The sequence below is a fragment of the Rhinoraja longicauda genome, chromosome 4 (assembly GCF_053455715.1).
Source record: "Rhinoraja longicauda isolate Sanriku21f chromosome 4, sRhiLon1.1, whole genome shotgun sequence".
In the NCBI taxonomy this organism is placed as follows: Eukaryota; Metazoa; Chordata; class Chondrichthyes; order Rajiformes; family Arhynchobatidae; genus Rhinoraja; species Rhinoraja longicauda.
In genome coordinates, this window is record NC_135956.1 from 50,920,236 (window position 1) to 50,940,650 (window position 20,415).

The window sequence follows — 20,415 nt, forward strand, 5'->3', positions numbered from 1 at the left end:
AAGGCCACAAATGTAAACCATTTGTGTACATTTGTGTATGTAGGTTAATTGGCTGGGTAAATGTAAAAATTGTCCCTAGTGGGTGTAGGATAGTGTTAATGTACGGGGATCGTTGGGCGGCACGGACGTGGTGGGCCGAAAAGGCCTGTTTCCGGCTGTATATATATGATATGATATGATATGATAAAGCTGTGAGACCAAAGGATTGAAGAGTTGTGAATGGTTAAATCAGAGGAAGAAATACAGATAGAGAGGGAGTGGAAAATAGGTGAAGTTTTGGTGGGGCACAAGGAAGGGGGGGGGGGGGCATGGGGGAGTGGGGAGAAAGGGGGGAGGAATGTTGTAAGAATTTACCTAAAATCAGAGAATTCAATGTTTGTACTGTTGAGCTATAAAGTTACTTAAGCGGAATATGAGGCGTTGTTCCTCCAGTTTGCGTGTGGCCTCACTCTGGCAATGAATGAGGCCCAGGACAGAAAGGTCAATTATGGGAATGGGAAGTGAAGTTAAAATGGTTAGCAACCAAGAGATTGGGTAGGAAAGTAAGTGCAAGTGTTCGGTGAAATGGTCACCAAGTTTATGCTTGGTTCGTCGATGTACAGCAGGCCATATTGAGAACACCAGATGCAGTAGTTGAGGTTAGAGGAGTTGCACGTGAACCTCTGTCTCACCTGAAAGGACTGCTTAGGTCCCTGGATGGAGGTGAGGAAGGCGATATAGGGACAGGTGTTACATCTACTGCGGTTGCAAGGGAAATTATCTGGGGATGGGGTTCTTTGAGTGCAAAGGGATGAGTGAACTAAGGAATTGTGGAGGGAGCAGTCTCTGAAAGGCGGAAAGGGATGGAGATGGGAGGTTGTGACTGGTGGTGGGATCACGTTGGAGGTGACGGAAATGTTGGAGGATGTGTTGGATGTGGAGACTTGCTGGGGGGGTGAAAGGTGAGGACCAGGGGAACCCTATCCCTATTCTGTCTGGAGGGAGGGGGGGGGGGGGGGGTGAGAACAATACAATTAGCCACAGAGGAGAGTTGGGTGAGGGATCTATCTATGATAGCATGGGGGAAACCAGGTTTACTAAACAAAGAGGACATCTCGGATGTCTGAATGCAAAGCCGCTTCTTGGGAGCAGATGTGGCGGAGACGGAGGAATTTTGAGTAGGGATAATGTGTTTGCAAGAAGCAGGTGGGAGGCAATGTAGTCCAGATGACTGGGAGTCGGTCGGTTGGTAGTAAATATCAGTCGATAGTTGGTATAGGAAAGAACTGCAGATGCTGGTTTAAACCGGAGATAGACACAAAAAACTGGAGTAAAACAGCGGGTGGGACAGCACCTCTGGAGAAAAGGAGTAGGTGGCGTTTTGTGTCGAGACCCTACTTCAAGCTGGTGAAGGGTCTCGACCCGAAACATCACCTATTCCTTTTCTCCAGAGATGCTGTTTGACCCGCTGAGTTAGTCCAGCTTTTTGTGGTCTATCTTCAGTCGATAGTTTGTCCCCTGTGATGGAAGCAGAGAGATTAAGAAAGGGGAGAAAGGTGTCAGAGATAGTCGAGGTGAATTTGAGGGCAGGGTGGACGTTAGTGATGAGATCAACTAGTTCTGCATGGGTGCATGAGGCACCTCCCGGTGCTGTCGTCAATGAAGAGGAGAAAGAGTTGGGGCATGGTGCCAGTGTGCTTCTGGTACAAGGCCAGTTTGTGTAACTGGCATAAAGTGAGAGGAGTTGAAAGAGAAGTTGTTGAGGGTGAGGATAAGTTCCGCCAGGTGGAGGAGAGTGCTAGTAGAGGGAAATTGATTGGGTCTTTGTTCAAGGAAGAATTGGAGAGCCTTGAGACCTTCCTGGTGGAGGATGGAGGTGTAAGGGGATTGGATGTCCATGGTAAAGATGAGGTAATAGGGGTGTAGAAACTGAAAGATATTGAAGAATTAAAGGGTGTGGAGGTGTCTGTGATGTAGGTGGGAAGGGACTGGACAAGGGGGTTAAGATGGAATCAAGGTATGTGGAGTTAAGTTCAGTGAGGCATGAGCAGGCAGAAATAAAGGGTCTGCTTAGGTAGATCTGCTTTTAGATTTGAGGAGGAGATTGAAGCAGGCATAATGGGGCTCAGAATAGATAAAGTTGCAAGCTGTGGAGGGGAGATCGCTGGAGGTGATGGCCTGATGTTTATCTGTGGCGTCATGGTCAAGTGGTAGGTATGAGGAGGTTCTGAGAGCTGGTGCCTGGCCTCAGCACAGTAGAGGATGGGAAATACCAGATCAATATGAAACAAAAACAGCAAATGCCAAAATCACTCGGGTCACTCATGGCAGGTCAGACAGGGTATCTATCGGGAGAGAAAGATTGTCAATGTTTTGAGTCATTGTACCTTCACCAGAATGATGAAGAAACGTGTTTTTGGTGAAAGGTTATTGACTGGAAGAGTTGACAGTATCAATGTATCTGATTGTAGTTTTTTTTAAACATCTAGTAGGATGTTTAGAAAACACACGATCCTGTTATTGTGGCCATTATTCAACTCTCACTCACTATCATTAAAGCCTTTATTATGTGCAGTTTGTGGGAATTTGCTGCTTACAATGATGGCTGAATAATATGCTTTAGTTGTGGTACAGTGTTTCTTATGTCATCACATGGACATGTCAAAATGTACTTCATTGAATATTCAGGTCTTGATCCTACGTAGAATTTTCTGATAATATGCACCAGGATTGGAGGACTTTATGGGGAAAGATTGGATGTGTTGGGCTTTTTTCCCCAGAGCGTAAGAGGCTGAGTGAGGATGACCTGTTAGAGGTATATAAAATCATAAGAGCCATACCTAGGGTAGATAAAACAGAGCATAGGTTTAAGTATAGAGTAAGGAATTTAAAAAGGGTTTTGAGGGGGCGTTTTTTTTTCACGCAAAGAGTGGTTGATCTGGGACTTGCTGCCAGAGGAGGGGGTGCAATCAGATACAATTACTATGTTAAGAGACATTCAGACAGTACCTGAATAGGAAAGTTATAGATATGGATCTTATGGTCCTGTCCATTCATTTTCCCTTACTTCCTGGGATTTTAATCCATAATCTCCCCACAGTGGTGCAGGGGTAGATTTGCTGCATTACAGCACCAGAGACCTGCGTTAGATCCTGACTACATGTGCTGTCTATATGGAGTTTGTACGTTCTCCCGTGACTGGGTGTGTTTTCTCCATGTGCTTCGTTTTCTTCTCAAACTCCAAAGACATAAGGTTTGGTTTGTCCCTAGTGTGTAGGATAGCGCTAGTGTATGGGGTCATCACTGGTCAGCACGGACTCGGTGGCTCGAAGGGCTTGTTTCCATGCTGTATCTCTTAAAGTCTCCCATATTCCAGGACTTATTGCAGATATCTTCAATCCCGCTATCTTTCCCAGTGTCCCCAGAAAAAACAGAAACTTTTCAGAGTGCAACCGATCCTAGACCTTTAAATCCTGGTGAGCCCAAAAATGCCATCAGAAACTACCAAGCCTGTGACATGAATAAATCAATATTCACGATAACACAATTTGACATAATACCTCTTCTCACAGAATATTGACTTACCGTGAGCAGTGCCATAAGATATTTGCAATTATACAAAATCATGTCATTTTCATAAGAATATTTAAATGTGCACTGAAATATTTATGTGAGAATGACGTTTCTTTCTGCCCTTTGGGATACTTAAACGCTTCAATCACTTTTGGTTTGTCTCTGGGTTATTTGCCACTTCCACTACCTGCTGTCTTTTCTGATGGATTGATTAAATTTGCATGCAAAGTTTTTCTTCTTCGCTGTGTATGTCTACTTTCCTTTAGTTCTGAAATTTCAACCTGCAGCTGTTCAGTCTGCAGTGAGTACACTCAAGAACCAAGGTTACACAAACATCAGTAGTTCAGCTGCTACATGCAGACTTGTGTTTGCCTACGTTCAAAGGCTGAGCTCCAAAGCATTGCCGCTGCTTTCCTAAGAGAAAGCAGGCCTTACATACAACGTCTGCAAAGAAAAAGATTCTCTACTAAATCACCTCAGTTGCACCCCACTTTTTCCAAAAATTAAGTTTCACAGTAAAACTCTGGAAAATGTAGATAGCGTCCCATATCTGGCCAGCCACCACTTTAATAGAAGAATATCATATCCTGAGTTTAGTTTGAGTTTAGTTTATTGTCACATGCACCGAGGTACAGTGCAAAGCTTTTGTTGGATGCTAACTAGTCAGTTGAAAAGGAATACATGATTACAATCGAGCCATCCACAGTGTACAGATACATGATAAGGGAATAACGTGAGTAATGTTTAGTGCAAGATAAAGCCAGTAAAGTCCGATCAAAAATAGTCCGAGGGTCTCCAATGAGGTAGATAGTAGTTCAGGCCCATTCTCTAATTGTTGGTAGGATGGTTCAGTTGCCTCACAGCAGCTGGGAAGAAACTGTCCCTGAATCTGGAGGTGTGCGTTTTCACACGTCTATACCTTTTGCACACTGGGAGAGTGCAGAAGAAGTGAACAGAATGTGACTCGTCCTTGATTATGCTGGTGGCCTTACCGAGGCAGCATGTGGTGTAAATGAAGTCGATGGAAGGGAGGGGAAAGGAGGTTGGTTTGTGTGATGGTCTGGGCTGCACCCACAATTCTCTGCAATTTCTTGCAGTCTTGGATGGAGCTGTTCCCAAAACATGCTGTAGTGCATCCTGATAAAATGCTTTCTGCAGCGCATCTGTAGAAGTTGATGAGAGTTGTTGGGGACTTGCCAAACATTCTAAGCCTTCTACGGAAGTAGAGTCGTTGGTGTGCTTTCTTGGCCATTGCTTCAATATGGGTGGTGCAGGAGAAGTTATTGGTGATATTTACTCCTAGGAATTTGAAGCTTTCAATCATCTCTACTTCGGCGCCGTCAATGCAAACTATGTGTACCTCTTCGCTTTCTGAAATTGATCACTATCTCCTTTGTTTTGCTGACATTGAGAGAAAGGTGATGTCTCGACAACAGGTGTCAAGGTTCTCAATCTCTTTCCTGTACTTCGTCTCGTGTTGCCTTCAATGTGCCAGCATTGTGATCGATAGCACTGCCGCCTCACAGCCATAGACCCAGGTTCAGTCCTCATATTGGGTGCTGTTCAGGTGGAGTTTACATGTTCTCCCAATGGCGATGTGGTTTTACTCAGCCAGCTCTAGTTTCCTCCAACACTCCAAAGACATTTAGGTTGCTGGGTTAATTGGCAACTGTAAATTGACCCCAGTGAGTATATGAATGGTAGAATTTTGAGGAATATGGGGAAAATTAAAAAGGCATTTGTGCAAAGGTTGGTTGGATAATTAAAGTAGAATTGATGGGATGAAGGACCGGTTTCTGTGGTGTATCTTTCTATGACTTAATGACCTGGCACAAAACTTATGGTCAACCAGGCAGAAGTAACATTTGTTCGCTTATATGCTTTTGAGACCCTGTCTACCTACAGCAGACAATTCAAGGAACTGAAAAGAACATTACAAATAAAGTCCAAATTCTCCAAATTCACTGGAAGAGCAAGGGAAACAAAGTCAGCGAGTTCTCCCAAGTCAAGTGTTGAGGTCCTATTTACACTCAGTCGGCTCAGTGAAACAGGTTGCCTCATTCATGCACCCTATGCCACACTTCTGCAAGGGACAATCTGTTCTAAGCTCTATCACAAGAAATGATCCCCAGAAAGAAAGAAGAAAATAATTGAGATAAGAAAGAATTTCTTTAGCTCGAGGGTGTTGAATCTCTGGAATTCATTGCAACAGACAGCTGACGGAGGCCAAGATATTGAGTATTTTTAAAGTGGAGATTGATAGGCTCTTGAATAGCAAGGGCATCGAAGATTATTGGGAGAAGGCAGGTGAATGGGGTTGAGAAGGAAAAGTAGATCAGACATGATTGAATGGTGGAGTAGACTATGGGCTTAATTACCTAATTCTGCACCTATGTCTTATGGTCTTAAAAGCAATGAGAATATCCTCAAAGCCCTCTTGATGAAATGCAACATTTAATTGTCTGCTTGGAACCTTTGGCACATAATAATAATAATAATAATACATTTTATTTATATAGCGCTTTTCATATACTCAAAGACGCTTTACAGAGATTTTGAGAACATAGGGGAAATGAATAAATAGATAAATAAGTAAATAAATAAATGAACAGAGAAAGGAGACAGAAGGTGAGGTGACCTTCAGTGGTTGAAGGCAGTACTGAACAGGTGAGACTTCAGCGATGTTTTGAATGTGGTGAGTGTGGGGGAGTCTCTAACGGTTTGGGGTAGTGAGTTCCATAGGGTGGGAGCAGCGATGGAGAAAGCCCTGTCCCCCCAGGATCTGAGTTTAGTCCGGATGTGGGGGGATAGGAGATTGGCAGCGGCAGAGCGGAGGGTGCAGGTGGGAGTGTGCCTGTGGAGGAGGTCGGTCAGGTAGGATGGGGCCAGGTTATGGAGGGCTTTGTAGGTTATGAGGAGGATTTTGTACTGGATTCTCTGGGGGATGGGGAGCCAGTGGAGTTTATAAAGGACGGGGGTGATATGGTCACGGATCGAGGTGTGTGTGAGTAGACGGGCAGCGGAGTTTTGAATGTATTGAAGTTTATTGATGATTTTTGAGGGTGCGCCATAGAGGAGGCTGTTGCAGTAGTCCAGACGGGAGGTGATGAAGGCGTGGATGAGGGTTTCTGCAGCTGTGGAGGAGAGGGATGGACGGAGACGGGCAATGTTTTTGAGGTGGAAGAAGGCTGTCTTTGTGATGTGTTTGATGTGTTTGTCGAAGGAGAGGGTTTGATCAAGGATGATTCCAAGATTCCGGATGTGAGGTGAGGTGGATACTGGGAGACCATCAATGTTGAGGATGAAGTTTTGGGTGGATTTGGTGAGCATTTTTGGACCAATGATAATGATTTCAGATTTGTTGCAATTGAGTTTGAGGAAGTTTGATTGAAGCCAAGATTTTATTTCAGTAATGCAGTTTGTCAGTGTAGAGTGTGTGGTGGAGGAGATTGACTTGGTGGAGATGAGGAGCTGGATATCATCGGCGAAGCAGTGGAAGTTGAGACCATGACGGCGGATTAATTGACCAAGGGGGAACAGGTAGAGGATGAAGAGGAGGGGGCCAAGGACTGAGCCTTGGGGGACACCTTGGGGGAGGGGAGCGGTGGGGGATTTACAGTTGTTAATGGAGATGAACTGGTGTCTGTCAGAGAGGTAAGATTTGAACCAGGATAGGGCTGTGCCGGTGATGTTAAGGGAGGTTTCAAGTCGGGTGAGGAGAATGGAGTGATTTATGGTGTCAAAGGCGGCGCTGAGGTCAAGTAGGATGAGGATGTTGAGGTTGCCAGCGTCGGAGGAGAGGAGAATGTCGTTTGTGATTTTGAGGAGCGCAGTTTCAGTACAGTGGTTTGACCTCTTGAAGTGCAGAAGGAGCATTTGGAATGGTAGTGAAGACCTAGAATTCATGCATTAGGAGAGTAATCTCTGAAAGGAAAGGAGCAGCTCTCAAATTACCCACCAGTTCACCACCTCAGCAAGCTTCATCCCATCTGAAGAAGGGCCTGCAGTTCCCACGTTGGCCTCACTGACAATTTTAGAACATAATCAACAAGAGTAGAAACAAGTCTTCCTCCATCCTTCGGGAATGTCTTAGAATGCGGAGGAAACATGACAACCGCAGAACCTTTTTCGGGTGAGAAATCGCAGCATAGTTGGTGGTGAAACAATGGATTTAGGGAAGAAGTGTGAAGATAAATTGGCTAAAAGACACTTAAGGACTATGTACAGAAAGAATTGGAGGCTACACAATGAAATCTCTAATGGGTTTTGATGAGGTTGGTGATAATACATGTGGAATCTATGACTTCAGAGAGATACATAGTATTGTGATTGCAAGGATTAAACACAGCATGCAATAAGATGTGCACATTATATTTAGTTTCAAAAATCCATTCTGAATTATGGTAGACCCCAAGCAAATTGAGTGTTTAGTACAAGCAACGGAGGACATAGTTGGAAAGAGAGGTAAAGAGGCCCAGGTCTTCAAGGTTGGTGATGTTTGAAAGGGATAATGGTGTTAAATGCAGAACTGCAATTAGTGAACTGCAGCCTGACGTATGTTTTCTTGTTTTCCATATGGTCCAGATCAGACCAGTGAAATAGCATCTGCTGTTGACCTGTTGTGGCAGTGGTCAAATTGAAGCTGACCCAGGTCATTTCTGAAGCAGGAATTGATTTGTGTCACAATCATTCTTTCGAAGCAGTTCATTGCAGTAGACCACTGGATTGTAGTCATTGAGGTAGGTCGCTGATAGATGCGGTGGAACAATAAAGTCTTACATATTAGCAGTACTTAAAATTGCAGGGTGCTGGAAACAATGTTTGTACTGGCGAAAGAGTTGGTATTTCAAAAACATAGATTAATGATATTTAAAATAGAGTTGGAGAGGACATAAGAAGACAATATCATATAGAATGCAAACCTGGACAGTGTAGCAGAAGCAGATTTAATTATAACACTCGGAAAAGTGGGAAGGATTTATAGATGTGTGGGGAAAGAGCAGTAAGCGAAAGACTGATGGGTAAATTCTGATGTTGAGCTAACGCAGACATGATGGGCTGAGCACTTTCCTCAGTGCTTTACAATTTTTCAATTTTTGATAAGACAGACACATTGTCAGGTGATGAGCTCAGGAGAACTGATCACCCGAATGAAGGGCTTGCGTCCAGTCCAATAAAACACAGCAATGTGGATTAAACTACATAACCGTGTGAGATTTTACTGTCTGTTCCAAAAGAGGAATTTGTTTCTTCCGTGCTAACCATCACATATGTTTTGTTAAATTTCTGATAAAGACCCAGTGTGCATGCTGAAGTAATTCAGCAGGATTTTAATTAAACCCAGGCATTTTAATTGTTTTAACCACATCCTGAAAACAAGCTCTGGAGTAATACTACTACTGCAATCAAACATGGAACACTTAATTAATTCAGTCTTGCAACTATGTTTGAAATTTGTCAGATTAAATGATTTCCCTGTCACATTGATAATCCAGCTTTAATGAATTTTTACTGTTTGTCAGAGAACCGAATAAATAGAATAATTTGTTTTTAAAAACAAATGATTTAAAGCAGCTCCTGCATTGGTTTCCTCATTGATCAATAATTTCAACTTCTTGCTTGCGGGTTCCTGAATTTAGCTTTTTGCCCTGTTGGTACAAGTCCTCCTCAAGTTACCATGGGGTTCTGTTTCCGTGAACCATTGTAACCCAAATAGTTCATAAGCCAGGTATACATACAGTTGTGAACAGAATTCCCACACGGCAGAAGATGTTTTCAGCTCCGCAGGCGATGGTCTGACAAATGCTCATTCATATGTATGCAATGTCAGCTGCTCATAACCTGGGTAGTTGTAAAATTTACCTCTGCAGTTTTGTGATAAAACAGAATTTTTGCTTGCACACGTTTTCTTTGTCTGTCATTACAACAATGCTTGATATTGAAAGAAGATTTAATGCAAAGGAATGTATATACCAGTGATTTCTTCATTTGCACAAAAGAGGTGCCTTTCAAGATGTCCCAAAGAACCTCATAGCTAATAAGGAACTTATGAGATGAGTCATTGTAAGTTCAGCTCCCCTCCCCCCAGAAAAAGCACAATGATAATCACCTGTATGTCAAAGAACTGATCAAAAGTGAAAGTGGGCCAAAGTATAGTAGATGGAATTTAACTTGAATATATATGAAGCATTGCATTTTGGCAAATTAAATCAGGGCAGAGCAAGCACAGTAAATGGCAGAGCCTTGGAGAGTGCTGTAACATTGAGAGACCTAGGGGTACAACTACATAGTTCCCTGAAAGTGACAACTTAGGAAGATAGGGTGGTGAAGAACATATTTGGCATGCTTGCGTTTCACCCAATTCACCCAATCTATTTCCCTCATGAGCACCTGGAGGAAACCCACACAGTCACAGAGCGAAAATGTGAACTCCACACAGACAACACCCAAGGTCAAGATGGAACAGGGGTCTCTGGTACTGTCAGGCAGCAGCTCCACCATCTGCGCCACTGTGCTGCCCTAAAGATATTGACATTAACTGTCCTCAAGATATCAATATTAACTTTCCCAAGTTCCCTAGTCTTCATGTGTTTGCAGTAAAAATGGAAAAGATATATTCATTGAGGACCTTGCCCATCTCCTACGACTGCACATGTAGATGACCACTTTGGTTTTATGGACCCTATTTTCTCTCTAGTTACCCTTTTTCTCTTAATACATATACTCTTTCTTTGGATTCTCCTTGATCTTATCTGCCTGAGTTCTCTTATGTTCCCTATTATCCCTCCTGAATTCCTTCCTAAGTATGCTCCTCATTCACTTAAACTTCTCCAGGGAATCACTCGATCCCTGCTTCCTATATCTGACCCATGCCTTTTTCCTGATTGAAGCTTCAATCAGGAGCTTCAACCATGTCATACAAGGTTCCTTAATCCTATCTGCCTTACCCTTCACTCTACCAGGGGCATGCATGCCTTGTACTCTCATTAGGACTCTTTTAACAGCACCCCATTTTCTTTTGCCTGCAAACAAACTTCTCCAACTTTTGCAAGTTGTTGCCTTATACCATCAAATTTTGCCTTGCCCCAATTTTAGATTTTTAACTTGTGCCTCAGCCTTGTCCTTATTCGTAGTTATTTTAAAGCTAGTAAAACTGTGGTTGCTGGCCCCAAAGTTCTCGCAGTTCTGGTCACCTCGCTGTTGGAAGAATGTCATTAAGCTGGAAGGAGAGTGGAAAGGATTCACAAGAAAGTTACCAGGACTGGAGGGTTTTGAGTTACAAGCAGAGACTTTTATAGTCTAGGACTTGTGGTCTGTGGTGAAGCTGGCACAGGGTGGATCTCTGGATACCAGTGATCTAGTTGGTTCAGGAATCAATAAAGTTGATGCAATGGGTTAGGAGTGATGCACTCTGGTAAGTTTACAGCTTTAATTTAATTCCCTGGCAAATTTTCAATTCCATTCTGTTTTCATGTAATAACACACCTTGCTCGCTATATCTTCTCAATTTTGCTGTAAAGTTTTACTGCAGTGCTTTACTTTGTGGTATAAACTTGTTATAAAGGCCTACTTGGTGTATAAATGCTCTGCATTTGGTGCCTGAGGGTGATCGATATGAAGCACATTAAAATATTTTAAATATTAGCTATTTATACTCAACAAATGGTGCCATGTAATAATACTAAATGAACACCAGATCACTACCTCAGGAAGGATATGCTTTTAGTGTGCTGGGATATTGCTAGAACCAAATTAAGTTGCGGACGGTGAGGAAGGCTATCAAAGGGTACAGCAGCTTGCAGATATGTTGCAGATATGGGTGTAGAAATGGCAGATGGAGTTTAATCTGGGAAAGTGAGGCGTGGGAAATAAAATGTAGGGGGAAAGTGTACAGTTAAAAGTAGGATCCTTTGCAGCATTGATGTACAGAGGGATATTGGGGTCCAAGTCGGCAGAGAAGTAAAGAAGGCCTATAGTATGCTTGCTTTCATCAGTCAGAGCATTACGTATAAGAGTCAGGAAGTCATGTGCTGCTTTGTAAAACTTTGGGTAGGCGGCATTTGGAGTGTTGTGTGCAGGAAAGGTTTACCAGAATGCAGGCTGAATTAGAGGATATACGGCTTAAGGGGAGATTGGACAATCTGTTCTCTGGAGCATTGGAAGCTGAAAGGATTCCTGATTGAAGTTTATATAATCATGAGAGGAAATATATAGGTTGACAGTCACAACCTTTTCCCCAGGATGGAAATGTGAGAGGAGGAAAGTTTAGAGAAGAGGCGCAGGGCAAGTTTTTACACAGAAACCAGTGTGTGCCTGAAACGCGCTGCCAGAGATGGTGGTGGAAGCAGATTCAATAGTGGCGCATGAATATGCAGGAATGAGGGCTATCAATCATGTGTAGGCAGAAGGAATTAATTTAATTTGCATCATACTTGGCATAGACATCATGGGCCGAAGGGCCTGTTCTAGTGCTGTGCTGTTCTATTTTTCTGTATTTTAAGTAGTCCTCCTACCAACTGACAAGCAATTGTAAATTGGTTGCACATTGGCATGCAACAGCGTTAATGTGGTTTTCACCCAAAAAGATGAGGAGCTTTGTGGATCTTAATAGGAGTTCCCCCAACTCGTTACAGCAGTCGATCAAAGAAAGAAGTCTGGATTTTAAATGGAGAGGTGAGAGAGCAAATGGAGAGAGCTCCAAAGTTTGCTGGGAGATATGAATGAGATGAATCTCATGGTAAGAATCTACGCAGGAAAAATATCATGGCATCATTGGAAACATCAAAGTGACCCCCAACAACTCTTAAACTCTTACTTGGTCTTTAATGCTGACAATTATATGCACACTCATGTGCACACATAGAAACACACTGGACAGATAGATGTGAACACAGATGTAGACACAGAGGCATACACAAGCATGGACAAATGCACACAGATGTAGAACACACACACAGCAGTCCCTACTGCTCCTTTCTTCCTCCACTCTCCAGCTGCAGTTTTCAATAGACAATAGACAATAGACAATAGGTGCAGGAGTAGGCCATTCGGCCCTTCGAGCCAGCACCGCCATTCAATATGATCATGGCTGATCATTTTCACTCAGTACCCCATTCCTGCCTTCTCCCCCATTCCCCCTGACATATCCTTAAGAGCTCTGTCTAGCTCTCTCTTGAATGCATTCAGAGAATTGGCCTCCACTGCCCTCTGAGGCAGAGAATTCCATAGATTCACAACTCTCTTACTGAAAACGGTTTTCCTCATCTCCGTTCTAAATGGCCTACTCCTGCACCTATTGTCTATTGCCTATTGTTACATCAATTTGAATCACTTTGCACTGAAGAACGAGCACCACACAATACCATTTCTAGACTGTAACACATTACGTTGCATGTTGATGGATAATATTGCTGGACCTATGTAACCATTGATCTGGATACATGAGTTCAAATCCGACTGTAGCAAATGTGAAGGTTAACTAAAGCTAATGAAAAGGATTAAAAGCTAATTATTGTGTTTGCAATAGCAATTGTGAAGCTTTTTGATCGTTATATCAGCTTTACAATCATAATTTTCCAAAGTGAAACAATAGTCTATATCTTGTCGACGACTCTAGAGCTTCAGCATTGTGATTCACTTGCAACTGCCCCCTGAGGCGGAAGCCATCCAGTGTGGGGACAATGAGGTGAGTAATAAAGGCTGTCACTGGTATATCCCTGGAATGCATCACATTTTGTATGAGAGTTGCATCCCAAATGTAACTTGAAAGTATATTCTGCACTCTGCATCTTTCCCTTTGCTCTATCTATTGTACTTGAGCTTTACTTGATAGTATGTATATATAGTGGATCTGATCTATTTTGACAGCATACAAAACAAAGCTCTTTACTGTACCTCGATACACGTGACAATAATAAACCTAAATGAAATTGGAATCTGGAGAGAGAAAATAATAGATATTTATGCTGATGAAATAACAAAATAACTGGAGTGATTAGTTGCTTATCAGTGCTGATCAGCTGAGAGAGATATTGACAAATGTAATTTTTAAACCACAAGGTGTAATTTCCAAGCACACATAATAATAATAATAATAATAATATTCATTTATTGTCGTTGCAACGAGTACAACAAAATTAAAAAATAGCAATCCTGACGGTGCGTAAAAACATATATGCAATAAATGCAAAACAAATAAATACAAATATATTAAATACAAAAGTTTTAACATTGTGACCTAGTGCAGAAAGTAGTGTTCAGTTCTCGTATGGCCCTGGGGTAAAAACTGTTCTTAAGTCTGTTCGGGATTTGATCGACCTGAAACGTCGACCAGAGGGCAGAAGAACAAACAGACGGTGGCCGGGGTGAGATGGATCTTTTATTATTTTGCCTGCTCTACTGAGGCAGCGTAGGCTGAACAGGTGCTCCAGGGAGGGCAGTGAGCAGCCGATGATCTTCTGGGCCGTCGTGATGACCCTCTGAAGGGCCTTCCTGTCCTTTTCTGAGCAGCTGGCATACCATGTGGTTATACAGTATGCCAGCACACTCTCGATGGAGCAGCGATAGAAGGACATCATGAGCTTCTCCTGCAGGTTGGTCTTCCTGAGGATCCTCAGGAAGTGGAGTCTCTGCTGTGCCTTCTTCACTGTGGTGATGGTGTTGGTAGACCAGGTAAGATCCTCTGCGATGTGCGTACCCAGGAACCTGAAAGCGGGTACTCTTTCCACACAGACCCCATTGATGTAGAGTGGGTCGTGTTCTGCACTGGTTTTCCTGTAGTCTATTATAAGTTCCTTTGTTTTGGAGGAGTTCAGGACAAGATTGTTCACTGAACACCATGCTGCCAGCCTTTGGATTTCATCCCTGTAGGCTGTCTCATCTCCTCCTGAGATGAGTCCAACCACAGTCGTGTCATCCGCGAACTTGATGATGGTGTTGGTGGGATGGGTGGGGGCACAGTCGTGAGTGTAGAGGGAGTAAAGGATGGGGCTCAACACACAGCCCTGTGGTGAGCCGGTGCTCAGTGTAATGGTGGAGGAGAGGTGAGGGCCTATTTTGACGGTCTGGGGGCGGTTGGTCAGGAAGTCCTTGATCCATTGGCAGATGGTTTGGGAAAATCCAAGGTCAGAAAGTTTGGTGACCAGTCTGCTCGGGATGACTGTGTTAAAGGCAGAGCTGAAGTCTAGGAAAAGCATCCTCACATAGCTCCCCTGGTGTTCAAGGTGGGTCAGTGCAGTGTGAAGAGCAGTGGCGATGGCATCCCCTGTAGACCTATTTGCTCTGTAGGCAAACTGGTATGGGTCGAAGGTGGGTGGGAGGCTGGCTTTGATGTGCTGCAGGACCAGCCTCTCGAAGCACTTTGTGATGACCGGTGTGAGTGCTACCGGACGGTAGTCGTTAAGGCCGCTGATGACAGACTTTTTCGGCAGTGGGATGATTGTGGCGGACTTCAGGCAGGGAGGGATGGTGGATTTTAAAAGGGACAGGTTGAAGATTTTTGTGAAGACCTCAGATAATTGGTCTGCACATTCCCTCAGCACTCTTCCCGTCACACCATCGGGGCCTGCAGCTTTCCTGGGATTCACTGCTCTGAGCACGCGCTTAACATCATACTCCTGCACAGTGAAGGTGTTGCTGTCAGGTGCTGGAGAGGGTGTTATGTCTGCCACTGCAGCTTTCACCTCGAAACGAGCAAAGAAACAGTTAAGTTCCTCTGCCAGCGAGGCGTCGCCGTCGGCAGTCGTGCGGTTGCTGGTCTTGTAGTTGGTGATGTGCTGGATGCCTTGCCATACCCGCCGTGGGTCATTGTTGGTAAAGTGGTCCTCAATCTTCCTCTTGTAGGACGCTTTGGCATCCTTGATGCCTCTCTTCAGGTTGGTTCTAGCAGCACTGTATAGAGCTCTATCACTAGACCTGAAGGCGGTGTTACGGTCCTTGAGGAGAGACCTGACATCCTTTGTCATCCAGGGCTTCTGATTGGGATACAACCGGATGCGTTTGTCGACGGTGACATTGTCAACACAGTTTTGAATGTAGCAGAGTACAGTTGATGTATACTCCTCCAAGTCCTGATTTTTGAATATTCAATTAAATTTAAAAAAATTAAGCTTGTTAGTTTGTACCTCACTTTGACATTATCAATACAGATACCATTGCATTATTTTAAAAAATCATCAATAATTGCAATTTATTTTATATTTAAATATAGAATCTGAACAAATACAGAGGATTGGATTGTATTTGGATACTTTGCGTGTTTCACCCTAGGGGGTCCACCATGATTTAAACAGCAGCTTTTCAAACTTGACATTTAAGCCTTGTCTATAAATCACTCAAGACCTATTATTCATTATTATAAGGGTACAATATTTTTTATTATGAATAAAATGAAATTCAAAAGCAGTGAAAAATGTAATGTCATTTCTGCAGATTTCTCGATACTACCTCACAAGTTTTCCCAATCACACAGCACAAAAGTATTGTAGGCAAGTCCATAATGTTATCGGGTCAAGGAATATAGAAGTCTGGTTGGTTTATAATTTTTTTTCTCGGAAAAGTAAATGTATTTGTAAAATAATGTCTTTTATATTTGATTTATAGTCTAGTAGTAGCCTAATGCTTGGAGACAACAATGAATGAACATTGTTCATTTCCTTGTCTGTATTAGTTATGCCAATACTTCTAAGTTAAATGAACTTCAGAAAACTATGGTATCACAGCCTGATTAATACTTCCTTTGGAATTAAGAGGGGGAGTGTGATACTTTTTTTCTGGTTTACATCAATCATGCAAACATATTTCTGACAAAGTAGAGCAATTATCATTTTTTGTAACAATAACTGACAAATAAATGGCAAATAACATTTGTGGCACACAAATGCCAGAGAGTGATCAATTTCGACAAGAAAGTGTTTATCCACCTCCCCTTGTCAATCAGTGGTCCTCCAATCACTGTCGCTCATCTTTAATATCCTGAAGTTCGTAACTGAGGAGAATGTCAACTAAATCCAATGCTTACATAAAGGTCAGAGGCTAGGTATCCTCTTCACTTTCTGTTATTGCAAATATTTCCCACCATTTACAAGGCAAAATTTGTGAACAAAGATTCTCCCCTTGTCTGGATGACTGCAGTTTCATCAATACTCAAGAGCTTCACCACCATCCAGGACAAAGCATCCTAGTTATTATATGGACTGTGCATTTGGCTCATCTGGTTAGCAGTGATGTTCATGATTTACATAAGGCCCTGACCTCTCTGTATACTTCATCTTTATTGGCATCCAATCTTTTGCATAGTATCTACAATGTTTCTGCAAAATGCAATGATTTAGAAATAGATCATTATGTCTTTATCACTGCAGGGTTTAAATCCTGGAACTTTTTCCCCACTATGTGAGCATCTTCATCAGAGGATTGCAGCAATTCGAGAAGCAATTCCTCTGGAGCATCGAGGGATGGCTGATAAATGTTGGGCTTGTCTCTGATACACAGAACCTCAAACAATAAATATATGACAAAGTTTTGAAATCTTGGGAAATGGGTCTCATCAGCAACATTTATCACCCATTCCTAGTTGCCCTTAGCCATGAATTGCCTTATTGAACCTCTAAGAGCATGTGTTGAAAGTACTCTTGCACTGAAGTTTGATAGAAACTTTTAGGATTTTATCCCTCTGAGGAGAAAGAACATTGCATGTTTAAGTTTGGCTTATGTATTTGTTTCCAAGTTAATAAGTGAACGCTAAAGGCATTATTGAAGGACAGAGAAAGTAAACGGAGGAGGCACTTGGTGCAAATCACATTACGCAGCCAGTCTAATTTTCATGATACAGTTTTCAGAAGGGTTCTGTATGAATTAGGAAATGTGCTTCATTGGATTGATGTCTAGATATTGATGTGACTTCACCCTGATGTATCGATAGATAACAAAGTTATAAACTTCCAACACAACAATGGCTCAATATCTTGCAGTGGGTGTCCTTCCTCAAAAATGTTTGGATACATTTGGGTCATAAAAAATATTGCCCTGCAAGTTGATGCAAGTGTAAGCTGATTCTTTGATGAAACCTGTTAACCATGGGAGTTAAGGATTGAGAAATAAAGGACAAAGAGATGAATTATAAAGGATGAATTCAGTTCCCATCAGGGATTAAAAGAAAAATTAAGACCAAAGAAAGAACATTTGCAATTAGAAATAGAGAAAATATCGTAAAAATAATGTTTTGACATTAAAACAAATCTCCAGCAATAGCTCACATTGAGGGGACTAAAACTGCAAACTTTTAATTATTCATATTCTGGGCGAAAGAGAGTTATTAACAAACAATTATCACAATGCTTCAAATGTATTTATGTAGTTACTTTGTGCACTGGACACTCTAGTGTTTTTCAGTCAATTCTGGACCATGCTGAGTCTCACAGCATGATAAACATACATCAATTCCTACCACCATTCTGCTGTAGAGAAATTACTTCACACCTTTACAACCAACAATCACTTGTTTGAAAACAGCAGCTTAGTTTCAATCTATTTATTACTCTATTACATAAGCAAACTCAAGGAACATATTTACTGACAGCTTGTTACATCTACACTCACAGAATGTCACGATAGAACATTATCTTGCATTATTCTAATCAGATTAGAAGGATGTTAGTTAAACAGACAACATCTGAATGCTTGCTTTTGTTTAATATGCACATAGGCAGGGTAAATTTGCTGTTTCTTAATTTTCCATCTTCCCTTCACTGGACGGTGATTTCACTAAATACCATGTTTATTCCCTGGCAATTGAGCCAATGTTTAATTTGGACAGAAGGTGAAGTTTGATGTTTATGAAACACTTGGCAATGAGAGAACAATAATGTTTCTTTGTTCATTTTTGGTACATATGACAATTAAACACTTTTCACTATTGACTATTTGACATTTAAGATAATGCTTGTCATCTTGTTTTCCATAGATTACTGAAGAATTCCACGTAACTAATTTGGGTATTGATTTTTATAATTAACGTATTCTTTGAGGTTCTGTGAGTTGCAAAAAAATTAGAATGTCATATTTTCAATCAAAAGTCTTGTAAGCAGGTTCCGTGTTAATATGCCTTAATATTCACACACCATTTCTCCATGGTGAATGAGTTTCTGGGAAATCTAGCTTGGGGAGATTGCATTTATTGCACATAAGATGATCTAGAAGTTGTCATTAACAGTTTATAGCTGCAAAAGGAATTTTCTGAGGCTTTCATGTAGAGAGCAAGAGAGAATTCTTAATCTATGAAAACGGTTAAGATATGGATAAATGCATGGTACATGTTAAACGTCGTTGCTTGGGACCTCGGGGGTACGTGACTGGTAGATTTTCTCCACCATTGGATCTTATTCCTATTAATACCTCAACACACTTTTTAAAATCCTTTTTTTTTTTTTAAATCACAAGTGGTGGAATATATTTTTCAATGAACCCTGCTTGTTTAAAGAGAGCACAGGTCACAGGGCCCCAGTGAATTTTCTTCACACTCCCTTTAAATTCAACTTCTAGATCATCTTATGGGTCACCGGAGAGTTTCAAGGGAGCACAGGAAATGGGCCCTGGCGAGTTACAAGGGAATGCCACATGTCGAACCATGGGGATTTCTGAAGAATAAAACAACAGATTTTTTTCTGTTTCTATCTCCCTCAACATTAGCTGTAATACTGAGAAAAGGAGAAGAGGAGCAGGATCCTCCTGTATGCACATGTATTCTTTGTGTACATTTTTATAATACAAACATGGAACTGTTTCTTGCTACTTGGCTCACTGCGTCGTTCTAGTTAATTGGTCCCTATGAGGCAAGTGCTGCCTGGAGTTTTAGACTTTAGAGACACAGACGCCTGACGGCCCACTGAATCTGTGCCGACCAACAATACCCCACACACTAACACTATCCTTACACATGGGGCAATTTACAATTTTACCACAGCCAATTTACCTACAAAACTGTACGACTTTGGAGTGTGTAAGGAAACCGGAGAAGACCAATGGAGAAAGTACAGACAGCACCTATAGTCAGGATTGAACCTGGGTCTGGTTTTCTGGCACTGTAAGGCAGCAACTCTACCGCTCTACCACAGGAAGGAGGCCATTCAGCCCATTGTGAGTATGCCAGAAGCAAGTTTGAGTCTAAATTGCATAATGTTTATCTTTCCACAAGGTGTTACCTTCTACGAATGATGTCAAACCAGGAATGACCTTAATCTTTGAACTCTTCCTACTGCATGGAATTAACAGCAGCATTGACCAGGCAGTGGCGTGGGGAGCATTTCCTGTCTGCAATGGCAAGTTGGAGATTTTGGAAGGCAAACATAAATGTCCCTTTTTAAGAGGCCACCAGGACCAGAGAATAGATGAATTCCGAAAAATCGAGGCTCTTATGTCATCAGATGTAGATCACTGGGTCTGCAACCTCTATTTTCAGGTACGGAGTTGTGAAAATGGTAATTGTGAATGTTATCAAGCTGAAGTACAGTGAAACTACAACACTTTCACCTTTGCATGTCTAGCAAGCAATGAGCTTCAGTCACCATTAACACCTTGGGTATTCCTTAAAGGATGTTTTAACATTTCATTTTCATTGCTTAAGTAGCCTGGTGCTATGTGCGTTTATAGTTTGTACTGAAGCTGTGGATTTTTAATGCAGGCTAATATTAAGACAAAGATGAAGGGGCTGTGTTTCCTTTGCTTTGTCACACAATTTGCCAGGAAAGCAAAAGTGGGGGCAGACGTGGTGGTGCAGATCTGCCACCCTACAGCATCCCCTTGGGAATTCCACAGTGTTCCCACAAGAGGTGTGACTCGCCCTAAACCTGAGAGACACAAAAAACT

The 20,415-nt window shown here is 42.1% G+C and overlaps 1 protein-coding gene across 1 annotated transcript in view; it reads left to right on the forward strand.

Annotated features, from left to right (window-relative positions):
• Nucleotides 1-20,415, forward strand: part of ofcc1 (orofacial cleft 1 candidate 1) — a 189,265-nt gene that overhangs the window by 14,194 nt on the left and 154,656 nt on the right. Inside the window, exon 5 of the mRNA XM_078398428.1 lies at nt 19,745-20,008. Within this exon, the coding sequence (XP_078254554.1) occupies nt 19,745-20,008 (264 nt within the window). The remainder of the gene's footprint in view (nt 1-19,744; nt 20,009-20,415) is intronic.